The following is a 24,723-nucleotide window of genomic DNA, read 5'->3' on the forward strand; positions in this document are numbered from 1 at the left end:
TATATTTCTCTGGTTTCTATAATACAGAAGTGCTTCTTTGATTAGTTAACTCATTATACAGTTTTAGTGAACTCATTATACAGTTTGACAGACCTGTAGTTCCCTGTATGATTGTTCTGTTCTATAGGTTAGACATTCCTGATCTAAATTTTCCATTGGTAGTTTTATGTTAAAAGTATGGAATAATTGCAGTTAAAATCCTTTTTTTAATTAGTACCTATTTGCCCACATTAATTCCCAGACAAAAGTTAGGTTTTATAAGTACATCCAGCAAATAAAAACAATATTAGATAGTGAATAAGAGGTTAGAAGGAACTTTTTAAACTTACCAGACCCAGATTGCCTCAGCTAAGTCAGTGGTTTCCAGAATGAGATTTCACGGACCAATAAAAAAAATGCAGAAGATTTTGACAACGACATAGGTTTACTAGCCTGGTATTCGTGTTCAAAATATTCTACTTCTTTGCTTCAGATAGAGTTATAATCCCTGAAGTCAAAGGTCTGGGCATTCTTCAGTAGGTTTTTAAAATTCCCAAATTATTCCAATTATACACATAATTAAAATCCGTACTGCCTAAAGCTAGTGAAACCAGATAGCTGATAACAGCCTATTAGAGAATTACTGCTCCTGAGTCATTAATGAAAAAAATTGTCTTTGTCTTCACCTAGTATATTCTGCTCTGTTTAGTTTTCATCAGTTTTTTTTTAGTTTTACTTTTATCAGTCCAAATGATATAATGTTAAAAATAATTTTTGATGTTTGCAATCCCCAAGTTGATCAGTCACTCATTTGAGATGAACATGTCATCAATTATATTTAGTCACATCCCCCCTTGGTTCTTCTCCTTGTTGCTATTTTTAGAGAAAAATACAAACAACCTAATCTCCTAAATACTGTAACTACCATTCTCACTGTTTCACTTTGTAAACAGCTCTTTCCTTTCTTTTAATGTAAGATAAAAAAGGAGTAAAGAGGACAGGATTTAATTACAGATGAAGCATCAGACTGTCATCTTTCCAATACTACTACCAGCTTTTCTATGCATTCAATATAAAATTTTATAAAAAGCGTTAATTCCACTCCTCCTATTTTCTTAGTTTCAAGTTTAGAATAATATTTTAAGTAATTTTAGATTTAAAGTAGTAGTTGTATTTGATCAGAATATGTACTAAAAATAGTAAGGAAAGTTACTCTAATTTCTGAGAGTAATTTAGGTGATCCCACATATTTTGAGTATTTTAAAAACAAATAATTTCTGGGTGTCCTCTTTTCTGCAATGCCATAAATTCAGCAGATTGTCTTTTTGGTTCTAAAAACTGAATGTAATATTTGCTTCAGCTTCCTTCAGGCAAAAGAAGAATTAAAGCAACTTAAACTCCCTGGGTTCATGTACAGTGATGCTCCTCTCCTGGCATCTTCAGCCCCCTATTTTAGCATGGAAGAAGAGGATGGTTCTGAAGATGGAGTACATCTTATTGTCTGTGTACATGGTTTAGATGGTATGAAACATCTATTGATGTAATCCATAGCAACTTAATTATGTTTTCTTTTCCTAATAGATCTCATTTCATTTTATTTAGTCTTTGAACTAAAAAAAAAACTTTTAAATTGCATAAATTAATTGAATCTTAAATACATTTCAAAGCAGGAATATACTTAATTGTGCTTAGTATAACATTAGATTTCTTTTTAAGTAAATTTTACATAAAACTGACATCCATGTGCCAATATTTTATTTACTTTAACTTGGGATTTTTCTGTTTCCTCTCTTAATGTGTTTTTTTTTTAAGATTTTTAAAATTAATTAATTATTTTATGTTTTTAGAGGGGAAAAGAGGAGAGAAACATCAGTGTGTGATTGCCTCTCACATGCCCCCAACTGGGGACCTGGCCCACAAGCCAGCCACGTGCCCTGGCTGGGAATCAAACCTGCAACCCTATGGTTTGTAGGCTGGCACTCAGTCCACTGAGCCACACCAGCTAGTATACTCTTACTGTGTTTTTTTCTTTCCAGCTGTTAGTTACCTCGTGGCAATCATTTTGTGTCCCTTTGATAGTCTTCCTAGTTCCCCTTTAGTTTGATGCTCTAAGTCTTACAGATACCTCAGGACTAGAAAAGTCAGTACCTTAAAATTAAAATTAAAGGTTCACTAATTAATTAGGGGTTAATTTACATTCTAAACAACTTGACTTTGGTGGTATGGTGTTATGATAGCTATTTTGATTACTCAACAGACTTTCTTGATTAGGAATTGTATTAGAAGATGCCAAATATCTCTAGACTAGCAAAGTATTGCAATCATGTTATTCTATAAGAACAAATTGACAAAAGATTTTATAGATTATAAAAATACTAAATAGGTCTGAAATAGTAAATTCTCATGAAATTGGAGATTTTCTTAAAAAAAAAAAAAGACACCTCTCTCAAGAAACAAAATAGCTTCAGTAATAATCTCTTCCACTCCAGTAATGAAATTTTCAAAGAATTAGCCCCCGAGGAAAATGTCATGGTCCAGTAGAATCTCTGGCAAATTCTTCTTTGAAATTTTGAAGACTATATTATCTCTATGTTATATAAATTTGTTGCAGAATAATAGAAAAAAAGATGGAATGCAGCTTATTTTGTTTCTTAAAGTTAATCTAACCTTTTTACCAAATCTGAAAAAAGACATCACACCCATAACCCCCCCAAAAGAGTAGATCAATCTGACATAAATATACTTTATAAAATTGTACCAGTATTACAGAAAATAATTAATGAGTTTTTAAATGTCAAAAAACCCCTCTAGCAAATAGGATTTAATTCCCAGAATGCAAATATAAGTATATATGAAGAAATTTCTTAATAAAATATACTATATCAGCAAATCAAGTAAGGAACTACTGATAAAATTGACTATCCATTCCCAATTGTGGCAACTAAGCACCAAACTAGTCCTAGATCATTAATGTGATTAAACATACATATTTCCAGCCAGTGGGAAACATACTCAGTAGTGAAATACTAGAGGTGTTCCTTTTAAAATCAGGAATAAAAGTTATCTCTGTCAATGCATGAAATACCTAAAAGATTTATATATATATATGAAAGGTAAAAGTTCAGCAATTGATAATGACATGTTTATTCCTAAGTAAACCAAAGGAATTAGCTAAAAAGCCACTAATTTTTAAAGATAACATATATATTTACATTATAAAAATATTAATATTTATATAATACCTATAATAAGCATGTTCTACTTCTAGATATCTTGGAAGTTAGTTAAAATAAACTACCTTAGGTTATTTAAATGGATTTTTATTTCCATTCTCCATACCAGTATCACTAAGTGAAAATCAACAGATTAAGTCTAAACCTAAAATGCATTCAAGGTGTGTGATCATCTAGTTTGGAGTAGTGATGGTAAGGAGTACTTCAGTCAGTCCTTCACAGTTCCTGTAGCCAGCAGTCACAAGTGGGTGCCGACAGAGCACTACACAGGGTAATACACTGTTAGGTGGAAATGTGAAAACATCAGTGTGACCAGACAACTCTTGTTTTGTAGTGCACTATCTATTCACAACTGGCATGATCATACTTTTTACTTTATCTTCTCTTTTAGATATAATTTTTAATTTTTTTATTTTCTAGGTAACAGTGCAGATCTGCGATTAGTAAAAACTTATATTGAACTTGGACTACCTGGGGGAAGAATTGATTTTCTTATGTCTGAGAGAAATCAGGTACAATATCACAATGTTTTCAGTGGAAGCAAATAATTTTGTACTAGTTTTTTCCTAAATATTTGCTTACTACAAAATGCCTGTTAGTAGTAGAAATAATTTTTTAAAATAATTTTTCTAACTTCTATATTTAACAGTAATGCATATCCCCAGTAAATAAAAATGTTTTACACTTCTATTTATGAACTCTTCACATACACAGATTTTCTAGAATTTCACATTTCTATGCAAATATCTTATTAATTAAATTATTATAAATAACATTAAATTCTGAGGAAGCAGCTTAGCATGCTAAGTAACAACATAAATAACATTAAATTCTGGCAGTGGGCTAAACAGTTAAACAACTAACTGAAGTGTTACTGAAAATATTGACCCTTTTTTTCCCTTAGACATTCACTTCTCATTTTAATACAATTATGTTATATTCACCAAATTCCCTAAAAAAACTGGTCTTAACCATATTTTCAGTACCTAAATTAAAAATAATGTTTATAGTCAAGTTTTCATGTGATTATACATGCACAGTATATAATGTGTCTGTTTTGCTTTTGTTTAGAATGATACTTTTGCTGATTTTGATAGCATGACTGATCGCCTTCTAGATGAGATAATACAATATATTCAGATATATAGTCTAACAGTCTCAAAAATAAGGTAACTTCTATAATATTATACTATTTTTATATCTCCATGAATTATAGAAAAATTAAACAGAATTTGTGATAGTATTGTTGTCCTATTCTGAATGTAGGAGACCACAACTCAAATTAACTTAAAGAGAAAAGAAAAAAGATTTTAAGGAAACACCAGATTTTATATGATTGTTTATATGAATTGTCCAAAATTAGCAAATTTATAGAAAAGAAGATTAGTAATTGCTTAGAGCTGGGCGAGATGGGAGAGAGGGAGGTGAGAGCTATATGTTACATGGTTTCTTTTTGAGGTGGCGAAAATGTTATAAAATTTCTTGAAGTAATGGCTATACAACTCTGTGAATACACCAAAAACCATTGAATTATACACTTTAAATGGCTGAATTGTATGGTATGTGAATTATATCTCAAAAAAAACTATTACCAAAAGAAAGATGTTAGGGAGGTAGATATATATAAACACGTAAAACAATAGAAATATTTTCAAAATTTTATGACTACTTTGTGAGTCAGTTTTCCACAAGCAAGAGGAGATGATCAAACCAATGTCTCGTTATTTCATTAGATATTGTGGATATATGTATGGGAGAAAAAAATACTTGTTTCTTCTAGTCCATTACGAATTAAATAAAACGTCAAAACTAGTCTTCCTTCCTCAAAAAGAAGAAACTGATTACCTTCCATATCCTGACTAGGTTAGAGGAAGAAGCTGGCTCTGTATAAGCTTTTGTAGAGTTTGTTTCCAGTCTGAAGTATGCAGGACTAAGTAGAGAGATAAATGGGTTTCTATTTTGAAGTCCTTAAAAAAAATAATAAAATTCTGTTAAAATGTGGGAAGAGATGTAAGTATGTTTGGGGGGAGGAGAAATTATTTTCTTGTTCTAATGCTCTTTATTTATGGATTTTAAAATACTCTTTATTTACTAAATTTTTGACAGGGATCTTGTATTTTTTTATTTTATGATGAGAAAATAATATATTTTAATTTTTTCATTCATCCACAAAAGCCCCTCTTTCAAATTAGATTGTTAGTTATAATCGCCCATTATCCAAAAGCCTGATCTGGTTGATTAAAAGACTATTAGTTACCATCATATCTTTCACCCCACAGCTTTAGGAACATCAGTTTGGGAGGGGAGTTTGTCCTGAACTTCTCACTAGCTATTTGTGTAAATAAGTGTATAGACAGCTTTTATTTCTTTCATTGTTAATTGTACCCAGGGATTCATATAGTATCTACTGTAAAATAATGCTAAGGAAAAGTCTCTTTTGATTTAAAATATTCCTTAATAAAGGTGAAGTGCTTTATGATTATTAGTTTTTCTTTTGGTATGATCTTAGAATGTACATGTTTTCCTTGTACCTTAAAAGTACTTAGTCAAAGAACATGCACACTGTTGAGTGTGGACAAGAGAGTAAGAGAAACAGGTATATAATTTCTTCTAAGTCATCCTTTATAGGTACAAATTCGTTATTTCTATTTTAAATCATTATTTAAGTAAATAATTGTATGTGTGCCTAAAGAGGCAAATTTATCATCTAGTCAACACATTATTACTTTTAACATGTATGTATTTCTAAGCAATTACAAACTACAAAATTTTCTGTATAATATCTTGTTCCCATTAGAGCAGGGGTGTCAAACTCATTTTCATCTGGGGCCACATCAGCCTCACAGTTGCCTTCAAAGGGCCAAATGTAATTTTGGGATCATATAAATGTAACTACTCCTTAACAGTTAAGCTAGAGCTTGGTGCTGTCGCCAGGTAGAAACAAGGTGGAGGGCCATATTCAGCCCGTGGGCCTTGTGTTTGCCACCTGTTCCCTAAAGTAAGCATTTAAATTTCAGAATAGGAGCTTCCTACTACATTCTCATTTTTTCCTTCAAAATGTAAGTTATTTCATTTCAAAGTATCAAACCGTAATTTTAAAACATATTAGAAATCTTTAAATTCTTTGTATTTCACATCTATGTATAGTGATATCACCTTGATATTTGTTTTCAAAACTAATACTATGGGAGAAATGTCATTTTTTTTCTCTTAAAGCTTTATTGGACATTCGTTGGGCAATTTAATAATCCGTTCAGTGCTTACAAGGCCAAGGTTTAAATATTACCTCAACAAACTTCATACCTTTCTATCTCTTTCTGGACCTCACCTTGGTACACTCTACAATAGCAGTGCTCTTGTTAATACAGGTAAAAAAAAGTTTTATTGTTCAGTATAAAAAATATGGCATGGGGAGAAAATTGAAGTCTAATTTAATTTTTTTGCATTTATTTTGGAACCAATTTGTCAATACTTGAAATGTCATGAAAGAAAAGATATAGCTGTTTTCTGTTTTGTCATGTACAGGAAATAAGCTGATAAGTCATTTCAGAAAATGAATATTATATTAAGGTGATATTTGTAAAAAATCACTAGAGCAGTTTTTTCATTATTGTAAATATTTTCAGTAAATATTTACCTTAAAACAGTCTATTCTGTTTTTGCATTAATTGAGCAGATAACAAATAAATACCAATATTTAACATATTTTAGAGTTGTAAAATATTTTATATAAAATGTTAACTCTGGTTTGAGAACAAAGGAATGTTATGAGGAAATAAGTTCTAAAATAATTTAAAAGATTAAAATGAAAGTTACGAGCCCATTTGGATTAGAATAAATATTCTCACTAACAAAGATCTCATTCTATTTGCTTTTTATTTGGTTTTGTTTTCCCTTAGATTTAAAAAAAAAATTTTTTATAGTTTACTCAGTCAATTCCTATTGAGAGAATAAATTAGATTTCATTCTGTTTTTTTTTTCTATTGAGCCTTAAAACTTATTTTTATTTTCTCCTTCACTTCTTTCATTGACCAAAAAACCAAGCCATTTCCCTTTGTATCCCATTTCAAATGTTGGTATTTAAAATATGACTAGTTCTGGATTTTTTTAATTTGAAAAAGAGGACATGAGAAAAAGGAAATCCATAAAAAATATAGAACCCAATATAAATAAGATACAGTACTTTGAATTTCCTTCTTCACTAATCTTTCCCCCAGATAGGCTTACAATAATCTGATTTAATCAATTAAAGTTTTGTTTTCTTCTTCTCTCTTCCCTTCTGCAATAATGAAGCACCAAAAGTGGAAGTTACCATTCTACAATCTTGAAAACAAATTCCAGAGTGATTAGGGTTTCACATAAAGAAAGATATATTTACATGAGTAACTGATAATATAATAAAATACAATTAAATATAAAAGTTAAATTATATTTGGCATTTACTAGAAAACATTAACCAATTTCTCATTCTAAGAGTTGGTCCTTATACAGTTAGTGTACCATAACTTAACTGTAATTGTGTATAGTCTATATTAAAATTAATAACCTTGGCATATGTAAGCATATATTTCCAGTTATGCTCACATATTATTTATAACTCTATAGGTCTGTGGTTTATGCAGAAGTGGAAAAAATCAGGTTCTCTTTTGCAGTTGACATGTCGAGATCATTCAGATCCTCGCCAAACTTTCTTATACAAGCTTAGTAATAAAGCAGGTAAGTATACAGTACTGTTTTGAAAATATTCACTTGCAAATCTTTTTAAAAATAAACCTTTAGCAAATAAATTATCAATGTGTCTTGATGGTTATTAAAAAGTATTAATCACCATAATTTCTCAGTAATTTCTCATTAATGAAATTACAAACTCACAGTTAAAACTAAGCAATTAATAGTATGGTTTAATTTTTTCACATGACTGTATTTATGTTTTAAGAGCTGCACAGTGTTTTTTAAATTATCCTAAAATTTTTAGCATTCATAATTTATACCAGTTATTAAGTTAGTCGGTATTTGAACTAGGCCTCTGCTATCCTAGTCCCCTTGTCCTTCTAGCTGCCCCTACCCCAGTCTTCAATCTTTGTTATAAACTGACACTTACTGTTCTAATTTCCTATTCTAAGGCTGTCATTTCTGGAAAATGTCAGTAACAAAACTGTTAATAGTTATTCCTTCTTCACATTCTCAACTTTGACAAGTCTTGTTATTCATCTCTTACTAGCTGATTATTAAATATATTCCCCATCTTCCATATATTTTCTAAGCTTTTTCAGTTTGAAGTTCCCAACTGTTTCTTCGCCATTCTCACACTATAAATGACCTTAGCACATCTCCCTGACTCATCCTCACCCTAATGTCTTCTTCCCAGAACATTATTTCCACTTTGAAATTTTCACTTGAGGGGAACAGACAGCCCTCATCTTTATCTTCTTCGACGAATATTATCTTCTCTTCCTTCTGAAAATAAAGGCATAATGGAAACCTGGATATTACCCCACACCACTGCTATCTCCCCACTCCTCTTTGCAGTGCCGAGTTTGGCAAACTTTTTCTCTAAAGGGCCAGATAGTAAATATTTTGTCTTTGTGGGTCATAAGATCCCTGTTGCAACTACTCACCATACCATTTTAGCACACAAATAGCCATAGACAATACATAAATTAATGAAAACACCCTCCTTCTTGAAATGCTTTTGTCCCTTCAATTCTGTAACATCAGCCTCTCTTGGTTTTCTTTCATCTTGGCTCTCTGCTTCCTACACAGGCTTTTTTTTTCTTTCCTTTCCCCTTAAACTTAAGTGTTTTGTTTGGTCTCCAGTCTCAATCATCTGCTCTTTTCAGTCGGTGCGTTCTTCTTTGATAGCATCATTTCATATCCATCTTCACCATTGGTAACTCTCAGATATGTATCTCTAAAAGCTCAGTCCTCTCTGCTGTGCTCTAAGACCTACATCTCCAGCTGCCTCTTGAATAGATCCAATTATGTCTCATGGTGCCTCAGATGTTTTCAGACACCTCTTCTGTCTACTCAGATTTAATTCTCTGTATTCTACAACTACAGGAATGGCACCATCATCTACCCTGCCAGAAACTTAGAAGTTGTTCCAAATCCTCTTTCTCACTCTACCCCCACATCTATGGAGTTATCAAGCCCTGAAACATTCAACTTTCTTAGTAGCTAATGGAGGCTTCTCTTTTCTTTACACTACTCTAGTTCAACCTTCATCACTTTTTACTTAGATTATTGCTATGGCCTCCAAACTGCTTACCCTGACTCCTGCATGCCCTCTTCTCTCCAATCTCACTTCCGCATAAGATGAAATGATCTTCTAAAAATGAAATCAGACCGTGTTGCTCCTGTTTAAAAATCTTTCCCAACATCTTACAGCTTTTAGGATGAAGATTATGGTCCGTGGCTTAGGGCATCAGATCCTTTATAATCTGGTCTCTAATTTTTTTTACTTGCTTCATATCTATTCTTCCCACATACATGTCCTTTGCTCTAGTTATACCACACGTTTTATGCTTTCTTTCATTCATCCATGCTTTTCCTACCACAAGTCCTCCTGCTGTGTTTACCCATCTTTTTAGAACTAATTATCTTTATGTTCTAAAGTTAAACTCAAGGACCACCTACTATCAAAAGGTTTCCTTGATGTCCTATCTGATTTAATGTTCCTCTGCTCTCTAAGTACCTAGTATATGCCTTTATATCCTAAATCTTGTATCTCCAGAACTTACTTCATTAATGAATTCCAGTCCTCATTTGCCTGCTAGACATCTCTACTTACATATCCAACTAAATACGTAAGCTGCCTCTTTTTTCATTCTTTTTAAAATGGTACTCTGTCCTCTAAATTACTTGGTTTGAAACACTTCAGTGGCATCTTTGATCCTACTTCTTTGTGATCCACCTACCCAAAATTGGTAATATTATCTCTGAATTCTATGAACATTATATGTGAACTTTTTATCATAGCCACTATAGTTTACCTCATGTGAGTCGTTTTTATGTATCTTACCCTTCTTTTCTTAAGTCTGTTTTGTTGTGACAACCCTTCCCTACCCTATGGAGTTATACACACTCAGTGTTTACTATAGTTCTTCCTAGTATAAGTGTTCAGTATAAATCCATTGAATTAATGAGTGATCTTTTAAACATTATTTTCAGTACCAAAAGCAGGTTAAATATTGCATGGTAAGCTGAAAATCAAACCCATATATTTGGTGATTGATAGTTCCCAGTCTGAAATAACTTGACCTTATAAACTTAAGCCCTGGCCTTTTAAATCTGTCTTTTATCTTTGTTCCTGTCACCCATGTCCTCCATCCTGCCCTTAAAATATTCAATATGAACACTGGACAGAGCTAGTAATTGAATATAGCTTCTTCACTTGAGTCCTGTTTTATCCTTTTCAAGATTCTACCTTACATGTTGTTATTAATGTGATAACAAAACCCGGAAATGGTTATTTCATGTATTGTCTGTTACTAGAATCAGTGATAGAAAAGGTTTTTTATAAGTCAGTTGTTATGATCTTGTTTCTAAAGGTACAAAACAACAGTTAAGTTACTTAGAGTGCACAGAAATATATACTTGATTAATAAAACTATAAGATATTCTACAAAATCAAATACAGGGTATAGTTTTCACATGAGAAAAACTTACGGACACTAACTAGAGCCATTGTGTATAGCTGTGGAGTTTGTACCCCTGCTCCTGATGGTTTAGAAAATACATGAAAGGCAAAACTGAATATAAATGTTCCCCAGGGTGTATTTATATTTCATTTGACAAAGTAAAACGTAATTAGCAGTAGTAATAAATAGCCACAGTAGAAAATAAAAACATAAAAGGAAGCATTACTATAAAATTTTACTACAAAAATTCTGTAATCTATGGCATCCGAACAGGATTTTGTATTATTAAGTTTATGGTTATTACTAGATGTGACTAGGCCTTTTTTTACTTGTTATTTTTTTTAAATGAATGTTTTCAAATTTTTCTTTTTATTTAAAGATTCTTATTTTACTTTTAGAGAGAGAGGAAGGGAGGGAAAAAGAGAGGGAGAGAAACATCAAATAGTTGCCTCTTACATGCCTCACAACCAGGGACCCAGCCCAGGGCCTGCAACCCAAGCATGTGCACTGACAGGAAATAGAACTAGCGACCTGTCAGTTTGCAAGCTGGCACTCAATCCACTGAGCCACACCAGCCAGGGCCACTAGAGTTATTTCTTAGGGAATAGTTAAAACTTTTGCTTACAAGTTTATAATTTATTATTTGCTCTATAATGCATGGCAAGACTCTCACCTCCCCTCTGATTGTACCAGCCTAACTTAACAGTGAGACTTTGGAGGCACATGTAGATAGTAGTTCTATTTGAAACACTGACTAGGCTACTTAATCTAAATAAGCTCCAGTTTCTAAAAAACTAAAACTAAAAAAGCCAGCCCTGGCTGGTATAGCTCAGTGGATTGAGCGCGGACCTGCGAACCAAAGTGTCGCTGGTTGATTCCCAGTCACAGGGCACAGACTTGAGTTGCAGGCCATGTCCCCAGTAAGGGGTGCAGTAGAGGCAACCACACACTGGTGTTTCACTCCCCCTCTTCCTCCTTTCCCTTCTCTCTAAAAATAAGTAAAATCTTTATTAAAAAAAAAAAAGCAAGCCCTGGCCAGTGTGGCTCAGTGGGTTGGAGCATAATCTTGTAAACCAAAAGGTCATCAGTTCAATTCTCCATCAGGGCACATGCCTGGGTCTTGCAGAAAGGTCATCAGTTCAATTCCCCATCAGGGCACATGCCTGGGTTGCAGGTTTGGTGCCTGGTCGGGGCATGTATAAGATTCAGCTGATCGGTGTTTCTCTCCTTCTCACCCTCCCCTCTCTCTCTAAAATCAATAAGCATGTCCTTGGGTGAGGATGAAAAGTATAAATAAATAAACAAACAAACTTCAGTTTCTTCATTGGTAGAATGGGAATAATAGTATCTTCCTCACAAAACTGTTAAAGATTATTTGAGCTAATGCATGTAAACAATTACCATTCTGAATATCATGAAACTCAAATGTTAGATGGTAAAAATAGCTGTAAATGAAGAAGTACCTGAACTAAAATTATATTAGTGTTTTAGATTATAGAAATTTGCTTTCACATTAACATCATGAGTCCATTTTCAGAGACTAGCCATAAATATTTTTCAAAGGACTTACTAAAATTGTTTTTATGTTTTAAAAATTTACTTATACCTGACCTGGCTGGTGTGGCTCAGTAGATTGAGCGCCAGCTTGCTAACCAAAGGGTCGTGGTTTGATTCCCCGTCAGGGCATGTGCCTGGCCCACAGGCCAGTAGGGGGTGTGTGTGAGAGGCAACCACCCATTGATGTTTCTCTCCCTCTCTTTTCTCCTTCCCTTCCCTTCTCTCTAAAAATAAATAAATAAAATCTTTAAAAAAAATTCTACTTATACTCAAGTAGAAGTTTATTAGTATATACCTGAATTGGATTAATGTTATTAATAACATTAACATGACAGTAACATGAAAGAACACTATTTTCTAAAATGACTTATGCATTCAGTAATACTAAAATATAGGAATAAATACTGGCTGACACCCACGGCACTTCCTATATTCCAGGTACCACCAAAACCTGTTATACAAATTAGCTGATTTAGCCTTATAAAATAGGACTAATATTGCCCCGTTTTGCAGGTGAGGACACTGAAGCACAGAGAGGTTGAGTGACTTGCTGCAGGTCACAGAACTAGTAAGCAGTCATGCGAGGTTCAAGCCATGTTGTGTTAAGCCATTACTGTATGTCTTCATGAACTTTAGAACCTATTTCTAATTGCAGTTTTAAATATCAACAAAAATTAATTGGTTTTAAAATTTATAATATCACAGGGGTTAGAGCAAGTCTATCTTGAGCTATGTCTCCCCCCACCCTTTTTTGTCATCTTGGTCCCCAGCCTTTTTGACACCAGGGACTAGTTTCGTAGAAGACGATTTTTCCAGGGACTGGGCAGGTGGGGTGTGGGGGTTGGTTTTGGAATGATTCAAGCACATTTATTGGGCACTTTATTATTATTACATTGTAATATATAATGAAATAATCATACAATGCACCACATGCTAGGGTTAGTGTGTGGGCTTACCAAAACTGACTGAAACTAGTATGCAGAACACGAAAGAGGTGCAGACAGAAGTGGTAAATAAAATAATTGGCAGCCCACACACAGACTAAAATACGTGTTGGGATCAGACTTAAAGCCTGCTGCAAGATGCAATTGTACAATTTTAGTACATCAACTCACTTGCCACTATAAAGCCTGCTACCAGATGCAGCTTAATTGTCACTTGCCCCTCACTGGTAGGGTTTCAATATGAGCCCCCAGGCAATTCATTTATTATGTTCTTTGTGTAGTCAAACCTCAGCTAATGATAACCTGTGTCTGCAACTGCTGTCCAGCACTAGCATCACCACCTCAGCTCCACCTCAGATCATCAGGCATTAGATTCTCATTAGGAACGTGCAGCCTAGATCCCTTGCATGTGCAGTTCACAGTAGGGTTCGTGCTCCTGTGCGAATCTAATGCTGCCACTGATCTGACAGGAGGCAAAGCTCAGGCAGCAATTTGAGCAACGGGGGGATGGCTGTAAATACAGATAAAGCTTCCCTCCCTTGCTGGCCTGTTGCTCACCACCTGCTGTGTAGCCCAGTTCCTAACAGGCCACAGATCAATATCCCCTGGTCTATAAAATTACTTTATTCACAATGTAGAAATATATGGGTTCACGGCAGAAACATAAGTAAAACAGGAACACATAGAGCAATGTTTACTTAACCATTTTATGTAACTGATATGCTATATCAGGTGTTTTTAAGCAATCAAAAGCCCTAGTGATGATTTCTCCTTTATGTTTTCACTTTGTGAAAGGTGCAAAGTCTTGGATGCCCTAGTCCAATTACTGCTTCTGTTTCTTCTGGATGGCTGATTTCCTCTTCTTTAGGGAAAGGCTAAAATAACCTGTCTGGCCTTGGCCAAGTGTGTTCTAGTTGGTGGGAGCCTCACCGCATGCACAGAAAGGTTGCGGGTTCAGTTCATGGTCAGAGCACACACCTAGGTTGCGCGTTCAGTCCCGGTCGGGGTGCGTACAAGAAGGCAACTGATTAATTTTTCTCTTTCTCCCCCTTTCTCTCTAAAATCAATAAATGTTTCCTTAAGCAAGAATTAAAACAGTAATAATAAAATAAAATAACCTGTCTAAAGCAAAATCCAGCCCACTACCTTCTTTTGTTTTGTTATTTAAGCAAAGCCTTCCCTGTGAGTGTTCCTTTTGAAAAGTCTTTCTGTGCAACATATCATTAGTTAATTGCTTTCCTCAATTGAAAACTTCATTATTGTAAAATTAAGGAAACTTAAAAGCCTAAAATAATTTATATGATTTCTAAAACTATTGAGAAATGTTTTTTTATAAAAATAATTTTAAGTGTGAATTGCCTTTTTTGTTTTGTGGTCACAGTAGATCTGATAAAGAGCTAAAGAAATACTAATTTTAAGAGGAAATTGCCTTTTTTGATTAAGGCATTACAATTACAAACATTTATTAAGTTTTTGTAGCAACTTTTGACCAAAAACCTATAGCATTCTACAAATTGCTGATAGACTATATAGTTCACACAGTATGGTTATGGCATACTAGCATCTCAGCATTGTATATCAAGGGAAAGAAAGAAGATGAAAGAACTAGAGCAACGTGGAAGATATAAAAGTATATTATATATAGATTAGGTGACACCAGTGGTAAAGTAGTCAAGATTACACAGAAGGATCATCGGCACTTTCACAGTCCATAATGAGGGCTCAAATATAGCCAAATAAGAATCTGTTCATGTTGGAACTTCCAAAACATATCTTATCTCAAGATCTTCCAAAAAAAACATCTGCTGAGATTCTTTTTACCAGTGGATGAATTCCTGCTGTGCTACTGTGGCACTAGATAATCTTTTCTTCCAATAGATAACAGAGGTGTTTAATTATAGGTATCACTTGATTTGTAAATAACATTTGTATTTTGTTTCTGAAAATGTTGGAGGAAATAAGCATCAGCTAACATTATTTTAGGAAGTAAATTCTTTCTAAAAATAGTATTTAAAATAAATGAGTAAAAATAAGAGTAGTTTAATATTGCTTAGAATATGTCCATTTTAAAAGTGTAGCATTTTCTCAGCACTATTGACATTCTGGGTTGGATAATTCTTTGTTGTCAGGGGTTGTCCTGTGCATTGTAGGATATTTAGCAGTGTCCCTGGCCTCTACCCACAAAATGCCAGTAGCACACTCACCCTAACAACCCCCAAACCACAGTTGTGACAACAAAAATGTCTCCCAACTTACTAAATGTCCCTTAGTGTGCAAAACCACCAGTGCTTTAGCCAGTTTTGAAAAGTAAGCTAAAATGAACCAATAGAAATTACTTTAAAACATTAAAATTTCAGGGAAAAAAAGTGAGTCACCAAAAGTATCAAGAAGACTATAATGAAGATGAAAGTTACCATTTACACTGCTCATATAAATCATGTTATAATACAGTCCAGAAAAATATTGAAGATATAGTTTAATCTTTTCCTTGGTAATCCTGAAAAGTAACTAAAATATTTACACACTTTTCCAATTTCATTCTCTAGATGGGGAGATCTTGTTACTTTCCCAAGTTAGAGGTAACTTTTTGACCAAGAATTAGCCACTGCAGGGACTGAGTAAAGTGCTTAACCTGAAGGTCAGTTAACTAGGTCATCTTTAAGGAGGTGGAATCAGTGTAGGTGCAGAGAAGATGAACCTGGAATATAAGGCTCCAAAATAAAGACTTCAGATGTTTTTATTAGCTGGACTTCCATGCAGGTGAATTACTTCCACAATTCCCATTAAGATTCTGGGCCTATCATGTTTCACTTTGCATTTCTGCCCTCTCAGGCCAATACTGCTAGACAGGGAATTGAAACCAAAAGATTCAGAAAGAGTCACAGACTGTTTAACTTGGTTCTTGGATCACACAAAAATCAAACTCTGTGCAGAAATACAGTATTAGTTTTAATTTATTGTTGGAAAACTATTATTAAAATAGATTGATTACTAAATTGAAAATGCATTTTAAAATACACTACTGTATATCGGTATTAGGGTCTTTGATTTTATTTCACCATCATGGAATCTGAGAGCTGACGGGTATCTTAGAAAGCCCCTCGTCTAATCTTCATTGATTTTACTTCCATTACACTGAGCTGCCTGAACCTGAGGAGACACAGACACATCTCTAAGGTGGTGATTCTAAACCTGAGTGTCGTTTCTCTATAGAAGTGTATCAGATTCTCTGCACAACCTAGTATTTGGAAATACATATTTAATGTAATTTTTAAAAAGTAATGCCTGTTGTTTTTATAACTATATAAATAAAGCAGTGCCAATAAATTGGGGGAGAGGGAATTATATTCCTCTATTGTAGAGGAATATAAAGTCCGAGGACATGTTAATTGATTGATTTTTAATGGGAGTTATTATAGTGCTTGCATACTGATAAGAATGATCTGTACAAAAGAGAAAATTGGTGAAGCAAGAGAGGTATGGGACAACTAACTACAAGAGCCAAGTCCTTAAATGAGCAGGAGGGGTTGGGACCTGGCATACAAGTATAAGGGCTGGCCTGAGGTGGGAGCATGAATAGTTTATCAGAAGGAGCAGGAGTGAAGGCAAAACATGAAAGTACAGGTATGGTAGGTGGGTTTATGTTAAGGTGGGAGTATGTGGAAGTTCTCTTCCTATTCTATATTCTCAGTGAAATAGGAAGCAAGTCATAAGGGAAGAGTGAAAAGGGTATAGAAGATGCTGGCAGTTTGAGGAAAACTAGTCATTTAGGAAAGTACAAAAGTGAATGTTGAGCAAGGCTGCCACAGGCTATGCAATGCACACAGTTCCAAGTAGTGTTTTTTTATGCACACTGTGATACGAATTGTACCCCAGGAGTTGTGTGATACGGTAGCACTTTATGGAGTACACAAATATATATACCTTTTAGATAAAAGAGGCTAATTAGGCTTTTAATATGGCTGGTTTCATGTAGCTTGGGATAAAATATCAGTAACAGCTTATACTTAGATTCAAAAAAAGTGCAGTATTGAAAAAACTCGGAAGTGAAGATGATGTACAGTAGGACAGTTGTTTTCACATTTTTGCCTTATTTAACCCTTAAAAGAATTTTGAAAAATATCTCTCCCTTGTATAATTTTAGGGACACCTAAAAACATTTTCTATAATTTTAAATAGTTGCAAAGGATATATAGTACCTGGCATATGAGGTAGTATGTATTTACTAGAATTATCTTCATAAAAATATATAGGCTTAGCTCATTCAATAAGAGTTACAGATTTAGCTCATTTAATGCAGTTTATGGAAAATATGTCCCATAAAATCCAATTGGTAAAGCCAATTCTTACTGTCAGTCAAGTCAAACTTAACATTTTGCCAGAAAAAGTTAGATTTCATCCATGGTTTGCTTGGTTCCCCAGAGATTTTTATATCCCAGGGCTATACATCATAATAAGATTTGAAATAGATTGGAGAAATACCTTTCTCTTATAAAGTGGGAGGAAGACAAGCCATTTATGGAAAAGTATTCATATGGAAGTTGGACTCCGGAAATCAGTTTTCTTAAAGCTATACAAGGTCTGTCCAGAAAACGTCTGGCCATTGTTAATATAACGAGAACATTTTGTGCCACATCCATGTAACCTGGCAGCCAAGGAGAGTGGACTGGAATGTGCATGCATGAACAATGACAACTTTACTAGTCAGTGGGGGAGGCAGACACCATTGAGTGAGCATGTGTAGCCGTCACATTCAAAATGACTGAGGGAGTAGAGCCATGAATCTGCATCAAATTTTGAGTTAAGCTTGAACATTCTTCCCATGGGAACTATTCGGATGATGCAGAAGGCCCCAGCTATGGGCAACTGGTGATGGGCAGCTTCATCACAATACTCCTGCTCATGCATCATGTCTCGTGCAGAGTTTTTTGGTGAAACATCAAATCACTGGGGTGACTTAGCCTCCTCACAGCCCATATTTGGCACCCTATGGCTCTGGCTTTCGTCAGAACTAAATCACCTTTGAAAGGGAAGAGATTTCAGACTCAATGAGATTCAGGAAAATACAACAGGGCAGCTGTTGGCAATTGGGAGAACTGTGTGAGGTCCCAGGGTGCCTGCTTTGAAGGGGACTGAGGCATCGTGGTCCTATGTACAATGTTTCTTGTATCTTGTATCTTCTTCAAGAAATGTCTATTTTTCATATTACATGGCTGGATAACTTCTGGACAGACCTGGTATATGCCTTTCTACACTGTGGAGAGTCTTAAATTACCCCTGGAGTAAATGTATACCAGTTTGAAAACCTTTGCTCTAAGGATCCATAGGTTATTTGCAAAGTAGGACTGATGCCGATGAAGATACTGCTATCAAATGAAACCAAAGTAGAATGAATTTGTCTCATGAAATGTGAGAATGAAGGAGAAAAATCAATTTTTCTTAATATCTTTCTAAAATAGCATTTTAAATATGATTGTGTAATTGAATTCCTGTTGTAGACATTATATTCCTAGAATTTTATGTACTCAAATTGCCTCAAAGTGGTATCTTCTCATTGGGAAAAAGGAAAGATAACCTTATATTTGGCATAAAGGGTATATGCTGGCTGTGTGGGGGTCTACAGTCTTCTCATTATTAGGATTTTTAAGTTCCAAAGGAGAAAGGGAGCTTCTATAAAGGCTTCCTGCATTCTAGATCCACAATTGTTCCCATAGTTGGTCTGTCTGTAAGACTCTGAATTTCAGTGGGCAAAAAGTTTCAAAATTTTACTCTGGAACATTCCAGAAATAAAATTCTGTGCACTATACACCCTAGCTGTAATCATATTGCCATTATTAATTTGCATCTTACTTAGTAATCACATAAAATTTTTATTTTTTGCATACAAGTCTGAAATGAATAGTAAAACTGGATAGAACATTACCAGTACTAAAGTGGTTAAAACATGGTTTCAGTACTCAAGTTAATTAACAAAATATCACAAGATCACAAGCCTTAAATTCACCTAATTTAATAAAACAAATAAAGGGACCTGACAGAAGGCCGTGGATGGATTATGAAACTCTGTATTACTGAGAAAGTCAAAGCTTGTATCTTCTCGACATCATACTTAAATAAGGAGAAAATGTGAATAATATTAGGCAAGAGTCCAATAAAAATTTAAAGTAAAAAAGTCAGCTTTAAATGAGTTCATACAGTGTGTTTTATTTGTTTTTGAAGGAAGAATGTAATCTTGTGTGTTGGGGAAATATTCCTTAATTATTGAGAAATATCCTTTGGAGAGTAAGAATGTCGTGAAATAATCTCATTTCTCCTCTCCCCCCATATCACCACACACAATCCTTGCTTTCACTCAGTTCAAACACACATTTGTCGTATCAGCACATAAACTACATACAATGAAGGAAGGGTGTAGATAATATATAGAAATTTGGAGAAGGAATTCATCAGGTATTTTAAAAGCCATAAACAGTGCTACTGAGGAAATAACCTTTTTTGGTCACTTAATATAATTACTAAGTTCTAAATTCGATTAATTGTTGCATTATAATTCAGTATTTTCTTTTCACAGGGCTTCATTATTTCAAAAATGTTGTGCTAGTGGGATCTCTACAGGATCGCTATGTTCCTTATCACTCTGCCCGCATTGAAATGTGTAAAACAGCTTTAAAGGACAAACAGTCAGGTAACAAAGTGAATTAAAAGTATTTCAAAGAGTTGTACACATGAGCTTTTTCCCAGGTTTTTCTTGTAGTCTCTTCTTTCTCTCATCCTCTTTTCTTTTACTTCTTTTTTTCACCCACTGATATTAACAGCTATCCTTCCTTTACTCCCGCCACATCATATGTTTTTGCCAGTGAACCAGTAGTTGTTCTTACAAAATAGTTCTTTTATCTAATTATAAACACTTCTCCATTTTGCTGCCTCAAAAGCTATTTGTACTTTGATTTCTTCCAGATTATTAGGACTAGTGATTGTGCTAATAGTCATGCTACATGTTCGTCTGTACCTCACTTTCAGTCAGACCGCAGCAAGGAGTTGAACCACTTTACTGATAGTGACTGATGAAGAATTTACTTATTTATTCTTTTGCTATTTTTGAATAACAAAAAAAAATTTAAACCATAGCTATTTGGAGCCAGAAGGAAACTTGTGTCCTGTTTGCTCATTTTGTAACTGAGGCCCAGAGATGCTAAGTGAACTTATCCAAAGTCAGGTGGTTAATTATAGGCTTAGGATAAGAACCCGGATGTCTTACCTACCAATATTGTCTCAGTTCCCCTTTTGGAATAAGGCTGATTTTAGGCAAATTCTTAACCCTTTGCTTTTCCCGCATTGTGACAGTGAACAGCTCCTTTAGGCAGGAACTCTCTGTATTAGAATTGCCTAGCATGGTGCTGGCACATAGTAAGTATTCATTTAACAAATATTTTTTAAGCATTTTGTGATATCAGAACAATATTTGTTGTTTTTATTGTTATTGTTATTGTTTTTACCTCTGTTCTAGTGAGAGTCCACTTAGGGAAAAATTCAGAAGAGGTTAACCTTCAGATGGGTCACTAAAACTAGATAAATGTCCTTTATTTTAACAGTGGCATTCTATGCTACCAGGGTATGGGAAAAATCTAATAGGCGAGGCTTAAGTTTCTTCCTAAGTAAAAATATTTTTTAAATAGCATTGAACCAGAAATCCAACTTGACTCACAGTGAAAACTAAGAGTTTTTTTTATGAGTCTCTGTGGTATTAATCTTCTCTTAAATACCTCTCTCTTCTTTATCTAATTGTACTCTGTATACTATTACCTCATCATCATCCCTCAGGGCTACCTATCCTTCTCCAAAATTTAATACCTTCCTCCCTAAAATTTACAGGTTCCTTGGCTATGTGTTAGCATTCATCTATGAGGGGGGACCAAAAAAAATGGAATTATCTTCTAGGGGGCAGGCCTCTTGTAGTACATACAGACTTCCACTGCTAGGTGAGTGTGTCTACGAACCCATCTATATCAGTGTACCAGCTGGTGTGGTTGTGAGAGGCTGCATTTGGCTTAAAGACTTTCATAGTGTTTGCCCATTTCATGATGGGTGATCTATGAGCACACCTTCCCACACTGCACTGAGTGTTCAGCAGTTTTTGACCAAAAAATGGCATGACCCCTGTGCCCCACCCCCCCATTCACCAAATCTCGCCCCTGGTGACTTTTTTTGTTTCCCCAAATGAAAAAAGGCCTCAAAGGGAAACGTTTGCCAATGTGGAAGAGGTGAAACAATAAACAGCAGGAGCACTAAAAGACATCAAAAATCAACAAGTTCAATAACTGTTTTGAGCAGTGGGAAAAAGATGTCTCGATAAGTGTATTGCATCAAATGGAGAATACTTTGAAGGTGGTTAAAGTTTAAACATGTAAGAATAAACACAATTTTATATAAATAAATTCCGGGGTTTTTTTGGGTCCCCCCTCATGTTAGTAATATAGTAAAATGCATAAGCATTAAAAACTGCTTTGCCCCTCATAGGTAGTTTGTGCTGTTATGTGTGTGTATATCTAACCTTGATCTTTTATGCTTAGCATGACCCCAATAAACCCATTATAAGAATTAACCAAAGCCCTAGCCGGTGTGGCTCAGTGGTTGAGTACCAGCCTGAGAATCAAAGGGTCCCCAGTTCAATTCCAGGTCTAGGGCACATGCCTGGGTTGTAGGCCAGGTCCCCAGTAGGGGGCACACAAAAGACAACCACACACAATGATGTTTGTCTCCCTCTCTTTCTCCCTTCTCCTCTCTAAAATCTTTTTTAAAAAAGAATTAACCAAAAAGAGGGAGAGAGAAGCACAACTTTGGAATTAAAAGCAGAACCAAGCATTAAATAAACCTTCAGAGCAAAAAAAGCATCCTCTTTGATCTTTGAGCCAAACTCACATTGTTCTTCTTGACTATTGTTTTGCCATTCTTCTCAAAATACAGAGGTGGGCAAAAGTAGGTTTGCAGTTGCAAGTACACGAAATAGTTTATTCTTGCCTTATTATTAAATAATTATTGTATTATTCATTATTATTATTAACCTACTTTTTCATCCCTGTATTATGGAAATATGTAGGAATATGTTCACTACCAAGGAAACTTGAGGTATTGTAGACTAAAGTTTGAAATTTTGCCTTATCAAAATGTCTCAGCATGGCTACCTTTCATAATGGTTTAACAAGTCATAAGTGACTTAATGTTGAAGAAAATCATTTGCTCTGTTAGTGCTTTGAATTAAAAATGTCAAATTGATGAGAATAATGTATAATGAATTTGTTGTTTTTACTTGGCTAGATAAAAAATGGAATCATATTTTCTATAAAACAGTCTCAAAAATGATAGCCAAAGAAAAATAAAACCTTTTTAAATAACTTTTTCTGCTTTTTTAAAGTTGAATTTATTGGGATGACATTGGTTAACAAAACCATACAGTTTTCAAGTATACAATTTATTCAACAACATAATTTAATAAACAAATAGAAACAACATAGATAGAACAGACTGACAGCTGTCAGAAGGGAGGGGGACAGGGGGACTAGGTGAAAAAAGGTGAAGGGATTAAGCAAAAAAATACACACACACACACAGGGTCCGGCAGAAGTAACACCTGCTTGAGTGTGGTTGGTAAGGTAAATAATATGGGTATAATAATTTATAGTTTTAATTCGAACATTTCTCCTAAAATGTCATATAGCGTGCTTGAGTGTGATATTGTTATATTAAAGAATTACATGCTTATGATTTTGTAATAAGGGTTTTGTAATATGTGTACTAGTCCCTTAATATGACACAGGCACAGACAACTTTTTCTACTTTAAATAAAAATAATGTAACTAAATTTAAAAATTATATAGAAGTTGGCATAGAATTTTTTCAGTTAATCATGTGAGTTAATTTTACTTTTTCTCTTCTTCCATAGGACAAATCTATTCAGAAATGATCCACAATTTGCTTCGCCCCGTTCTACAAAGCAGGGACTGTAATTTGGTTCGATATAATGTCATCAATGCATTGCCCAATACAGCTGATTCACTCATTGGGAGAGCTGCACATATAGCTGTTCTTGATTCAGAAATATTTTTAGAGAAATTCTTTCTGGTGGCTGCCCTCAAATATTTTCAATAGGATAAAAACATTGTTAAGAGATTTAACAATTACCTCATTCAACAATTATTCAAATAATGTATTATATTAAATTATAGATGCTGATAAGTTCTAAGAAATATTTATACCTTTTTATATGGAAGATAATTTATATCATCCATGTTTAGAGCTTTTTAAACATAACTTTACTTTCTAGGTAATGTGGCTGTGCAATATTTTTTAAATTTTACCTTTTTACTTTTCTATTACTTTTTCATATATTTTGCTACATAGTATCTCAGTGAAACTTTAAGCCCATTGTATGTCTGATTGTTTATTATTGGCTTTCCACAATCCTTATGTCAGACACATCATACTAGAGACCATTACTGCTAGAATAGCATGGGACTTTAAATTTTCTAGTATTGGAGTATATTTAGTTAATTAAAAATTTTACTTTTAACATTTTACTATGTTTTAACTGGAAATACAATTATGGCTGCTAAAATATATTTTTTGAAATCAACTCTTCAGCCCTGCCAAATGAGATAGTTCATATATGACAATGTTATAAAAGTTTTCTATAAAAAGTCATTATTACTAATGCAATTCAACATATGTCATGCCTATTAAAATATATTTTCTACTGATGATTTCAACATTGTTTCTCACATTGACTTTTATTACTGGAACTTTTCATGTTCATGTCAGCAGCATCTAGAGAATGTTTGAATGCCCTCTGCCTTGATTTAGCTGGAATTTTGTTAAATCTGGTAATGTTGCTTGAACTTTCTGACTACATTTCTTTAACTTTTTTTCATGAACTTCCTTATTTGTACATAGTAATTAAATGTTGAAATTTATGAAATAGTTTTATGAATTTAAATAATTTTTAAATACTGTTAAAATTTGTTAAACTAAACAGTAATGTAAATAAAATAATTCATGTTAAAAATGGAACAAAAAATTAACTTTACATGTTTGGTGATACAGATGCAAATGTTTTTAATACATGGAGATGTTAAGTCTTTTGACTTTACTAAGGTGCTGAATAGCATTAAATTCTCTATTTTCCTTTACTGTTTTACTTGTGAAAATCATAATGTACTAAGGGTGAATAGGTCTGTTTGCATTCACCAGTTGTGATTGGACACAAGGTTTTTGTAAGTATGTATTGTATAATTGATGCATGTTTATTTTTAGCATTGTGTTATTGCCTCTGGTGTTAATAAATGAACAAATGACTATCTAGAGGAACAGCTAAAA

The 24,723-nt window shown here is 34.0% G+C and overlaps 1 protein-coding gene across 5 annotated transcripts in view; it reads left to right on the top strand.

The window, feature by feature from the left end:
* Positions 1-24,723, top strand: part of FAM135A (family with sequence similarity 135 member A) — a 91,626-nt gene extending 66,903 nt beyond the window's left edge. For all 5 annotated transcript variants that reach the window (XM_045184821.2, XM_024576578.4, XM_024576576.3 and 2 more), the window contains 7 exons: positions 1,340-1,500; positions 3,633-3,724; positions 4,284-4,381; positions 6,429-6,580; positions 7,818-7,928; positions 19,925-20,038; positions 23,294-24,723. In XM_045184821.2, the coding sequence (XP_045040756.2) occupies positions 1,340-1,500; positions 3,633-3,724; positions 4,284-4,381; positions 6,429-6,580; positions 7,818-7,928; positions 19,925-20,038; positions 23,294-23,499 (934 nt within the window). In that variant the 3' untranslated portion in view covers positions 23,500-24,723. The remainder of the gene's footprint in view (positions 1-1,339; positions 1,501-3,632; positions 3,725-4,283; positions 4,382-6,428; positions 6,581-7,817; positions 7,929-19,924; positions 20,039-23,293) is intronic.

Source organism: Desmodus rotundus, chromosome 11 (assembly GCF_022682495.2).
Source record: "Desmodus rotundus isolate HL8 chromosome 11, HLdesRot8A.1, whole genome shotgun sequence".
In the NCBI taxonomy this organism is placed as follows: Eukaryota; Metazoa; Chordata; class Mammalia; order Chiroptera; family Phyllostomidae; genus Desmodus; species Desmodus rotundus.